The sequence below is a fragment of the Chelonia mydas genome, chromosome 13 (genome assembly GCF_015237465.2).
Source record: "Chelonia mydas isolate rCheMyd1 chromosome 13, rCheMyd1.pri.v2, whole genome shotgun sequence".
Taxonomy (NCBI): Eukaryota; Metazoa; Chordata; order Testudines; family Cheloniidae; genus Chelonia; species Chelonia mydas.
In genome coordinates this window covers 39,031,358-39,043,395 of record NC_051253.2, presented here as the reverse complement: position 1 = coordinate 39,043,395, position 12,038 = coordinate 39,031,358, and the positions used below count along the sequence as shown (strand labels likewise).

The following is a 12,038-nucleotide window of genomic DNA, read 5'->3' as shown; positions in this document are numbered from 1 at the left end:
TGAATCCTTCCTGCACTTTCAGACTATAATCTTTTCTTCCCAATTCTTCAGTACCTTTTAGCGAGCTATACAGAGGTTTGGTGTAGCTCCTATGATCGCAGGGGAACTACACTGATTTCCTCCAGCTGCGGGATTGACCCCAATTCCTTTCCCTTGACATCAGGCAGATCGTGCAGCTGTTGAACAAGGGATAGTCCGACTGGAGTAAAAGTAAGAAAAACACTGAGCGGTTTAGGGGAAAAGTCCTCCACGCTCCCCACAAGGGGCCGCTGTTTTCTCACCGACTCGCCTCTCCGGCAGAGCTGTCTCGGGCTGGCAGTTCAGAGCCCCGCTGTTTAACCTGGTCTCGGATCCCGCCGCAATTTCTCCTCCCCTTTCCTCGAGTCTCCAGCTCCGTGCCGCAGCCAAAGAGCCGAGTGCAGGGGCAGCGCCGGGCTGCCTGCGTGGTTAGCACCACAGTCACTCAGCGGAGGAGACCAGCGCCAGTAGGAAAGGAGCTGCCAAAGTATTTAAGGCATCACCCCCCTGAGTAAAACCTCTCCCTCCCAGCTCCTCTTCACAGCTGGAGAAGGCAAGGAAGAAGCTTCCTTCTTGGGCTGTGGGGACTGGGGAGGAGGTTCCATCCCACTCCATCCCTGAAATATGTTCTTCCCCTGGGTGTCTGTTCTTACACTGCTTCGGATTCTGGGTGAGTGGCGTATCTGCACCATTTCAGCTCTGTATGGGGCCAGACGGTCATCGGGTGGAAATGGCCACAACTGAAATGCAGCTGCATCCAGTTCCAGGCGATGCGGAATTAGCCCTGATTTCTTTTTGTAACCATTTGTTTATAAACTTTCCCCTCCCTCCAGTCTCTGGATGCTTGGGAGGTAGCTAAACACTGCAGGTTCAAGCCAAGAGCCGTGTGTAGCTCTACATAAGCACTTTATTGTTTTCCAGAAGGGGCTAATGGAGAGTCAGTGACACAGCCTGAGGACAGACTGACAGTATCCCAAGGGGAACCAGCGCTGCTGAAATGCAGCTATGACACTTCCTATATTCCCACGCTGTGGTGGTACGAGCAGTACCCAGATGAAGCCCCTCGCCTCTTGCTGACAGAATATGAAGCATCGGATGAGGAGGAGAGCAGGAGCCGGCGAGGGTTCTTCGCCACAGCCGACAAACAGGGGAAGACTTTCCATCTGAAGAAAAACGCAAGTGAACTTCGCGACTCCGCCGTCTACTACTGCGCCATGAGCGTCACAGTGATCGCACCCAGCAGGGTCGCTGCGCAAAAACCCGCTGGGGGAAGAGGAGGCGGCACTGAAGATGTGTGAGTTCCAGCCGCAGAAGGACAGACTTTGCACAGCGCCATTGGAGTCAGTGAATCCCATCCCTTGGTATCCTGCTGTTAATTGGTGTATCTCCTTAGACTGACCTCACACTTGGTAGAGCAACCCCCCTCCTTTCATGTATTTATACCTGTTCCTCTATTTCCCCTCCATGCGTCTGATGAAGTGGGTTCTAACCCACGAAAATTTATGCCCAAATAAACTTGTTAGTCTCTAAGGTGCCACAAGGACTCCTTGTTGTTTTTGCTGATACAGACTAACACGGCTACCACTCTGAAACCCTTCCCCAGGGTTTAAATGTGCATAGCTTCCCTGGAGTCAATGGGCCAGATCCCAAACTCTTGGGATTGGGTGGAGCTCAGTGGAAGCAAATGATCCAGTTCCTCAAAATGTTTTAAAATCAGTGAGGAATTGCATAGGAGTCAGCTGAGCTGAGCTGGTTCCTATCAGCTGAGGATCTGAGCCATTAAAATAGGACATTGGGATCTCAACAAAATTGAAATGTTCCACATTCCTAGAGGAAACAGAATATAAATCTCATTTAATTTTTCAACTATTTCTGCCTGCCAGAACTGCCCTTGTGTCTGTTGTGGGAAGCTTTTGCTGGTTTCAGAAATGCAGTGATCCAGAAATTGAAGTGAAGTCAGGAAAGGTAGAAATATTGGAATTACTGGTGTGGAGTAGACCAGACAGCTATCTAACTCAGTTTTTGCTCTCTGACTGTAGTTACCACCAACACCTTCAGAGAAAGGTGAGAGGCACTCTGGAGTAGGTAGTTATGAGGTAACTTCCCTTATAGGAGGTTTTCCCCTCTCCTTGTGCAATTGTATATAGATTTATGTCTTGAAGAAGGATTTCCTTCACCTTCCAATTTTTAGAGTCCTTTTTCAGTAAATTCTGAAACTGTATGTTTAAAATCTCTAATAACTTCCCAAGGCTTTATTTATCCTGGCAAGCTAACTTATATGGGCATGTCTAACTACGATATTAGGTCAATTTTATAGAAGTTGATCTTTAGCAACCAATTTTATACAGTCGATCGTGCAAGTCCGCATAAGTGCATTAGGTCGGCAGAGTGCGTCCTCAATACCGGGGGTAGCATCGACTGACGGAATGGTGCACTGTAGGTAGCTATCCCACAGTCCCCGCTGCCCATTGGTATTCTGGGTTATGCTCCCAATGCCTGATGCGGAAAAAACGTTGTTGTGGGTGGTTTTGGGTACATGTCGTCAGTCTCAACGGGTCAGACTTCAAACTCTCAGGTCATTCAGTGCCGCACCAGGGGAGTCAGGGGGCGAGACATCCCCCACCCATTCACTCATTTGCTCATTAGGTGGCAGTGTTGTACCCGCAAAATACATCCCCTCTATCAATGACACACACAGTATCTCAGCCCCTATTTATTTCTGAACTCTTCCCTCTACAGTACACACCTCCTTCTGCAGCTCAGAGACCGTGAGAAAGAATTCAAGGGAAAGTGCTCACAAGAAGAAAGAGACACTTGCACAAGGTTTGCAGAATAAGACGCTCCAGGGATGCAATATAAATGTTAAAGGCATCACCCCAAAGACAATAGTCTCACTTTGCCCTTCTTTTTATGTGGGAAAGGGAAAAGACACAGCTTCCTTTTTGTGCATAGGATCGGGGATGAGGATTATTAAAACACCAATCATGACAATGAAAATGCCTCTTATTTTCTCTTTGCTGATTGTACTGGTTTTTGTTTTAAGTGAGTATGGTTTAGTTCCGGGCCATTAACTATTTTATTTCCATTTTATAATTGGTAGTTCTATGCTATCCTCATTTCATTTAATCTATTCTAGTCTATTCCTTACACTTCTCAACCTGCCAATGGCCAAATTGGAAACTCTAATCGCTGGGAAAGATCCTAAATGGGGGATGGATAAGGTGTTGACATAAAATTATTCATCAATTAAAATGAAAAGGAGAGATGGGATTCCTTCCTTTTGTGTAAATGGTTCTTTATTTCTGATGTAAATAATTTTCAACCACAGAAAGAAGCTGGGCACCACGTACTTTTGAGGGGAATGTAGGTAATTGTGGCCGTAAATTGAGGGAGATCTTTGCAAATGGGGTACACTAGAAAGGATATTTTATTATGATAATGACCTGTGTGGCTGAGATTTTGAAAAGATTTTAAAGCAGTGAGGGAAATCTACAGGGAAATTTGGGACCCCACCTGCCTTAACATATGAAAATTCCAGCCTTAACCAATTAGCAAAATGTGTTTTCTTTTGCAGAAAGCACCTATGCAAACCCAACAACACAACCCCAATGCACTGTTACCATCCAGGAAGGAAAAACTGTGATTCTCCACTGCACTTATAACTCCTCTCTGGTTCAGTCTCTCTTCTGGTATGAGCAGTATGCCCAAGACACCCCTCGCGTGTTGCTGACACAATATGAAGCATCAAGTCAGCAGGAAAAGAGGCGCAGAAGAGGGTGCTCTGCAAATCACCAGAAAGACTCCAAATCCTTTCACCTGGCGAAAAACTCCAGCGAAGTGAGCGACTCTGCTGTCTATCACTGCGCCTTGAGAGACACAGTGAGCAAAGCCCCCAGGGCAGCTGTCCAAAAATCCCAGGACTGAGGCTATGTCTACATTTGCAGATGTACAGTGCAGGGAATAACAGCACCCCGCAGAGAGCGCTGCAGGGAAAGCACTGTTGTGTGTTCACACTGTCAGCTGCCAGTGCAATGGAGTGGCCACACTTGCGGCAGTTGCAGCTGCATTTGAAGGTACACTCTGCAGCTGTCCCACAAAGCATCTCTTCCTCTTCTGCTGCTGAGGCTTGTGGGAAGGTGGAGGGGGTCGTGGGGCATCCTGGGTCCTGTCCCAATGCCCCACCATGCATCGCTTCGCAGCCCAGCAGCCCCTTTGCATCCATCCACATTTGGTGCCATCTTTCAATGGTTTTTGCACTATGTGCTCTGCCTGCCTCTTGGTCTGTGGGAATGGATCCCGAACTGTTGAAGAACATGCTGATGGGTCTCACTTATACATCACGAAAGGCAGTCGAGTTACTCCTTACACCAGAAAGCGGCACTGAGGAGTCTGACACTGATGTCACCATGCATGGCAGATATGACACAAGATTGCTTGTGACATTCACAGAGGTGCTGACCCCCGTGGAACACCACTCTGGGGCTCGGGAAACAAGCACTGAACGGTGGGGTCACATCGTGACGCACGTCGGGGAGGATGAGCAGTGGCTGCAGAACTTGCGATGAGAAAAGCCACTTTCATGGGACCGTGTGCTGAGCTCGCCCCCACCCTGCGGCGCCAGGACAGGAGAATGAGAGCTGCCCTGCAGGCAGAGACGCAGGTGGTGTTCGCACTGTGGAAGAGGGCTACTCCAGACAGCTACCCATCGGCTGCTAACCAGTTTGGAGTGAGGAAGTCAACTGCTGGAATCATGTTGATGCAAGTTTTCAGGGCCATTAATTGCATCCTGCTCAGAAGAACCATGACGCTGGGTAACGTGCATGGAATTGTGGCTGGCTTTGCACAAATGGGTTTCCCTAACTGCAGAGGGACGATAGATGGGACGCATATTCCAATTCTGGCACCAGCCCACCTAGCCTCAGAGTACGTTAATCGGAAGGGATATTTCTCTATGGTTCCCCAGGCGCTTGTGGATCACCGGGGGCATTTCATTGACATTAATGCAGGCTGGCCCAGAAAGGTGCATGACACACACATCTTTCGGAACACTGGTCTGTTCAGGAAGCTGCAAGCCGGGACTTTCTTCCTGGACCAGAAGATTACCATAGGGGAAGTCGAAATGCCCATTGTGATTCTGGGAGACCCCAACTACCCCTAGATGCAGTAGTTTATGAAGCCAGACACAGGGAGCCTTGATAGCAGCACGGAGTGGTTCAACACCAGATTGGGCAGGTGCAGAGTGACTGTGGAGTGTGCTTTTGGCCATATAAAGGCCAGCTGGTGACGTCTGTATGGGAAGCTGGACCTGGTTGATGACAACATCCCTATGCTTATAGCCGCATGCTTGTACCCTGCATAATATTTGTGAAGGGAAGGGTGAAACCTTCACTCAGGCCTGGACAGCTGAGGCTCAGCACCTGGAGGCTAACTCTGAACAGCCAGAGACCAGGGCATTTAGAAGGGCACAGGGCTGGGCCGTAAGGATTAGGGATGCCTTGAGGCAGCAATTGGATGCTGACAGCCAGTAGTGTTTGGTGCCATGCACGGGAGTGCAGTGATTGTAATGCTAGTAGGCGATTGTGATTGCTCCATATGATGTGCTGACTAGCAGTGCCTGTTGCTTTCCTGGGCTATGTGTGCTTTCATTTAATGGAATGGAGAATGCTTCAAAACAAAAATAAAATCATTTATTAAAAAACCCAGAAAAGTTGGAGAGACACACATGGTATGACACATCTGCACTGAGTTGGAGGGGGAAAGGTGCTGTGAGGGCTCCAGAACGGTTACAGATTTGCGTATGTCCAGCTATCATATGCAGCCTTGCTGTCTGGAGTGCTGTGCAATGGATGCTGCACTTCAGCAGGGCTAAACTGTGTGGGAACAGGGGTTGAGTGCAGTGCATACTGGTGGGAGTCTGCAGGGCTGGATGGTGAAGGGGCAGGTGTGGAATGCAGTGGATGCCGACTGGGGACAGGATGGTAGTCAAACTGTGTTGGCAGTGACATGGGGGCACAAGGGAAAGAGTTTTGGGGCACCGGCTGCAGGGGAGGGCGGACATGGAGCTGCTCCGTATGCAGTGCTAGGAGCGCCTGGATCGATTCCGCTTGGTGATCCATGATATTTAGGAGCCGCTCCATGGCTTCTTTCTGGTGCTCCACGTTCTCCTTCTGCTCCCTCATCTCTCTGTCCTGCCACTCCTGCAGGTTTTTTTTATTTTCAGCAGTGATGTGCTGCATAACTTCATGCAAAATGTCCTCTTTAGTTTTTCAAGGCCACTTCCTGAGTCTGTGCGGCTGTTCAGCTGGCGATAACGAGGCAGGCTGGGATTCCAAAGTCAGATCTATGAAGTAAAAATGCAACATTTTACAGAGCGCCATTGTTAGCAATAGACAGAGCACTGACACAACTGTTTTAAAACACAAGCACTACTCACATACCTACCACTAACTGGCTGTCCCAAGGCGAGAGCACATAAGCCACAAGACCCCCAAAATGATGAATAACCGCAGGGGCAGGGAGACTCATTGTTCCAGGGCCTTACTGTACTCAGGGACCGTGTGTCTTGGGGAGAGCCAACACTGGAGGGAGGCCCTATACTCAACACTGTCCACACATTTTTCACAGGCTGTGTTCATCCTGGAAGATATCTTGTTGCTGAGGGTGAGCTGGGAACCAAGGGAGGCTCTTCTGGAAGACTGCGGCTTCTGCCCTGACCCTTACGTGGCTCGCCTGTGTGCAGCAATGGTCCCTCCCCACTGATAGCACAGTGGCATGGGAATGTTACCCTTAATGGGACAAGGAACAAAGCTCCTCTGCAGATTACTTATGGAAGCAGATTGCCCAGTATCTCCATGAGACTTTCGAGGAGATCTCTGAGGCCGATTACCGTGAAGTGAGAGAGTCCACGAACACCCTGTTCCACCTGGAGGCTTGTGTCTGTACAAGCACTGCACAGTGCCAAACCTGCTTTCTGCAACCCTCCTGGCCCCAACAACTTGCCCCCAACAATCGGCCCCCAACACCTCGCTTTCCAAAATCAAAGCTGCTTAACAGGCTCCTCCTCTGCTGTTTGAGCTTCCCCAAGTACCGACTGCTACGACTGGCTAGCCTCCTCCAGGGCAGAAAAAGATCTCCTGGCTGCATGCATCTGAGGATGCCAGGTTGTCCTCTGGGTCCCCCCTCCCCCTCAGCACCCTCACCCTCGATTTCCTCCTCCTGGTTCGGAGGACTCTCAGCTGGCACAGCCCCTGAAGTATCCATGGGGTCTTCGCAGTGGATGTGGGGTGGCTCCCAAGTATCGCATCCAGCTCTTTGTAGAACTGGCAGCTCGTGGATCAGCACCGGAGCAGCCGTTTGCCTCCCATGCCTTGTGATAGGCATTCTGAAGCTCCTTCACTTTGACCCTGCAGTGTGTCCCAGTCATGGCCCTTTTTGATCATTGACCTTGATCTCTGCCTGTAGCTATCATAATTCCTATAGCTGGAGCACAGCGGGGACTGGACAGCTTCCTCCCCCCAAACGCTGATGAGGTCCAGCAGCTCGGCATTGCTGCAAACAGGGGATCGCCGGGTGCATGGAGCAGGCGTGGTCACCTGGAACGATGTGCTGAGAACACTCCAGGCTTCACCAAGCAAACAGGAAGGGGATTTTCAAAATTCCCAAAGAATTTAAAGGCGGGTCTGATGGTTGGTCACCTGAGGGCAGGGCAGTAGATTTCAAACCCATGACCAGAGAGGCTAGAACAGTCATTGTGGGACACGTCCCGGAGGCCAATCACAGTGCAGTAATAGACAAGGGCATTTACACTGGCACCACGGCGCTGTAGCCTGGGCGCAGAAAGCTCCATGCCTCTCGTGGAAGTGGTTGAATTGGAGCCCTCCAACTTTGGAGTTTGGGCATACTAAATACCTTGCCAGTGTGGACACCTCAGGAGTTACAGTGCCAGGGGCTGATTTAATGCACTCCAACTTGCCATTGGCTTTTGCAAACAGGGGCCGCTAACAGGTAGTTTCGAGAGGGAGTTCTCCAGGTGAAAGAGGAGCAAATACGCGACCCTTGGGGTAAGTGGCTGTCTGTAGTGTGTGTTTGTGTTTGGGGGTTACGTGCTGTGTGGTGAGCTTGGGTTTGTCTGTTTGTTTGTTTGTTTGTTTGTTTGTTTGTTTGTTTGTTTGTTTGTTTGTTTGTTTGTTTGTTTGAAGGACCGTGTGCTGTGGCTGGCAGTTGGAAGCTGTGAGCTTCTAAACAAGGTTTGAAATCTTGAATCCTCTGTTCATTGACTGAACCTTAGGCAGGGGGAGAGGCTATCAAGGATGCCAGGGCTTTATAAAGCAGTGAGCTAGCGACCAGGGGCTGCTAAAAAGGAGTTTTGAGAGGGAGTTTGGAAGGGGAGTGGGAAGGGGGCAAGGTACACTTGCCATTCTTTAAAACCTTTACACTAAACTATCATCAAAACTTCTTGATTTAAACAAAACCCCTATCATTAACCGAGGTAACGGTAGGAGAAAATGCAGGCAGAAGCCCAGCAGCAGAACGGGGGCTATCCTGTTTATTGCACTCAATGTAGCATGTATGATTACCTGCCGGGTGGGCAGGTGGCGTATGTGTGCATTCAGTGCAAGGAGCTCCTGGCCCTCAGAGACCGTGTATGGGCTCTGGAGGCCAGGGTGGAGGAAATGGAGGAGATAAGGGAAGCAGAGAGGTATGCTGATGAGGCTTTCCAGGACACCTTAAATTTGTCCCACCTCCAGTCAGACAGCCCCTGCGCTGTTAAGGAGGATGAAAGGCCCAGAGAAGGAGAGCAATCAATGGGAACAGAGAGAAACCTTCCCACAGTTGGGACCCTGCTTCCAGATGATGTTGGGGTACCCTCTCGCACTGAGGTTACCTCTCCAGGGGAGGGAACGCCAGTCATTAGGAAAAGGCAGGTGTTAGTAATGGGATATTTGATTATTAGAAACATAGAGAGCTGGGTTTGTGATGACCGGGAGAACCCCATGGTGACTTGCCTGGCTGGTGAGAAGGTTGCGGATCTCTCGAGGCATCAAGATAGACTTATGTGTAGTGCTGGGGAGGAGCCGGTGGTCATGGTACATGTAGGTACCAACATAGGCGCCGACTTTAGCTGGCGCTGGTGTGTGCTCAGGCCCCCCGACTCCCAGGCCCACCGCAACTCCATCCCGTCCCCGCCCCCAGCTCCACCCCCATTCCAACCCCTTCCCCAAATCATCCTACCCTGTCTCCTCCCCTGGGAGCGCTGCATTTCCCCTCCTCCCTGGCAAGCCGGGGAGGGAGGTGGGAGAAGTGGAGCGGCGGTGGGCTCAGGGGAGGAGGCGGAACAGAGGACAGTGGGGGGGCTCAGGAAGTAACCCTTGCGGGGGAGGTCAGAGGAACCGCTCCCTGCCCCAGCTCACCTCTGCTCCGCCTCTGCCTCCTCCCCTGAGCGCGCTCCACTTCTCCCCCCTCCCTCCCGCTCCCAGGCTTGCCGTGCCCTGCTGTGGGCCCACGGGGAGCTGCCGGTGGGTGCTGAGCACCCACCAATTTTTCCCTGTGGGTGCTCCAGCCCCGGAGCACCCACGGAGTCGGTGCCTATGGGTACCAATGACGTAGGGAAGGGTAGGAGAGACGTCCTGGAGACCAAATTTAGGCTGCTAGGAAAGACTGAAATCCAGGACATCTGTGGTGGCATTCTCAGAAATGCTTCCAGTTCCATGCGCAGGGCCAGGTGGGCAGGCAGCGCTTCAGAGTCACAATGCGTGGATGAGACGATGGTGTCGAGAGGAGGGTTTAGATTTATTAGGAACTGGGGAATCTTTTGGGATGGGGGGAGCCTATACAGGAAGGATGGGCTCCACCTAAACCAGAGTGGATCCAGACTTCCGGCACTTCACATTACAAAGGTTGCAGAGCAGTTTTTAAACTAAGAGATGGGGTGGGGGCGGGGGGGGGAGCCGATGGCTGCAGAGGCACACGTGGATTGGACAGGGACGTCTCTTAGAGGAGAGTCTATTGAGAGAGATTCTCTAGGTTTTAGTCAGGAGGAGAGGATGAAAGAGGATAAAGTATGGGCCAGATCAGATGAGAAACATTCACATAAAGAATCTGACACATCAGAAAAGGGCAGACAAATAAACAGTGACAAATTTTTAAAGTGCTTGTACACAAATGCTAGAAGTCTAAATAATAAGATGGGTGAACTAGAGTTCCTCGTGGTAAAGGAGGATATTGACATAATAGACATCACAGAAACCTGGTGGAGTGAGGACAATCAATGGGACACAATCATTCTGGGGTACAAAATATATCGGAAGGACAGAACAGGTCATGCGGGGGGCGGAGGGGGGGGCACTATACGTGAAAGAAAATGTAGAATCAAATGAACTAAAAATCTTAACTGAATCCACATGTTCCATAGAATCTCTATGGATAGTAATTCCAGGCTCTAATAAAAATATAACGGTAGGGATCTACTATCAACCACCTGACCAGGACAGTGATAGGATGATGAAATGCTAAGGGAGATTAGAGAGGCTGTCAAAATAAAAAACTCAATAATCATGGGGGATTTCAATTATCCCCATATTGACTGGGTACCAAGTCACCTCAGGACGAAATGTGAGACAAAATTTCTTGATACTTTAAATGACTGCTTCTTGGATCAGCTGGTACAGGAACCCACAAGGGGAGAGGCAACTCTCGATCTAGTCCTGAGTGGAGCACAGGATCTGGTCCAAGAGGTAACTATAACAGGACCGCTTGGAAATAGTGGCCATAATACAATAACATTTAACATTCCTGTGGTGGGAAGAACACCTCAACAGCCCAACACTGTGGCATTTAATTTCAGAATGGGGAACTATGCAAAAATGTGGCGGTTAGTTAAACAGAAATTAAAAGGTACAGTGAATAGAGGAAAATCCCTGCAAGCTGCATGAAGACTTTTCAAAGGCACAATAATAGAGGCCCAACTTAAATATATATCCCAAATTAAAAACCACAGAAAAAGAACTAAAAAAGAGCCACCATGGCTTAACAAAAAGCAGTGAGAGATAAAAAAGTATCTTTTAAAAAGTGGAAGTCAAATCCTAGTGAGGTAAATAGAAAGGAACATAAACACTGCCAAATTAAATGTAAAAATGTAACAAGAAAAGCCAAAAAGGAGTTTGAAGAACAGCTAGCCAAAAACTGAAAAGATAATAACAAAATGTATTTAAGTACATCAGAAGCAGGAAGCCTGCTGAACAACCAGTGGGGCCCCTGGATGATCGAGATACCAAAGGAGCACTTAAAGATGACAAAGTCGTTGCGGAGAAACTAAATGAATCCTTTGGTTCAGTCTTCATGGCTGAGGGTGTTAGGGAGATTGCCAAACCTGAGCCGCCTTTTTTAGGTGACAAATCTGAGGAATTGTCACAGATTGAAGTTTCAGAGTAACAGCCGTGTTAGTCTGTATTCGCAAAAAGAAAAGGAGGACTTGTGGCACCTTAGAGACTAACCAATTTATTTGAGCATGAGCTTTCGTGAGCTACAGCTCACTTCATCAGATGCATACTGTGGAAATCGCAGAAGACATTATATACACAGACACCATGAAACAATACCTCCTCCCACCCCACTCTCCTGCTGGTAATAGCTTATCTAAAGAGATCATCAAGTTGGGCCATTTCCAGCACAAATCCAGGTTTTCTCACCCTCCGCCCTCCCACAAACAAACTCACTCTCTTGCTGGTAATAGCCCATCCAAAGTGACCACTGTCTTCACAATGCGTATGATAATCAAGGTGGGCCATATCCTGCAGAAATCCAGGTTCTCTCACCCCCTCACCCCCCTCCAAAAACCACACACACAAACTCACTCTCCTGCTGGCAATAGCCCATCCAAAGTGACCACTCCCCCTACAATGTGCATGATAATCAAGGTGGGCCATTTCCAGCACAAATCCAGGTTTTCTCACCCCCCCCCCCCCCCACACACACACACAAACTCACTCTCCTGCTGGCAATAGCTCATCCAAACTGACCAC

At 49.4% G+C, this 12,038-nt stretch overlaps 1 gene segment (V, D, J or C); it reads left to right on the top strand.

The window, feature by feature from the left end:
- The first annotated feature begins 395 nt into the window (after positions 1–395).
- Positions 396–1,316, top strand: LOC119567885. The segment is given in 2 exon segments: positions 396–688; positions 940–1,316. Coding segments are annotated over 2 exon segments (423 nt in total).
- The last annotated feature ends 10,722 nt before the right edge of the window (positions 1,317–12,038 follow it).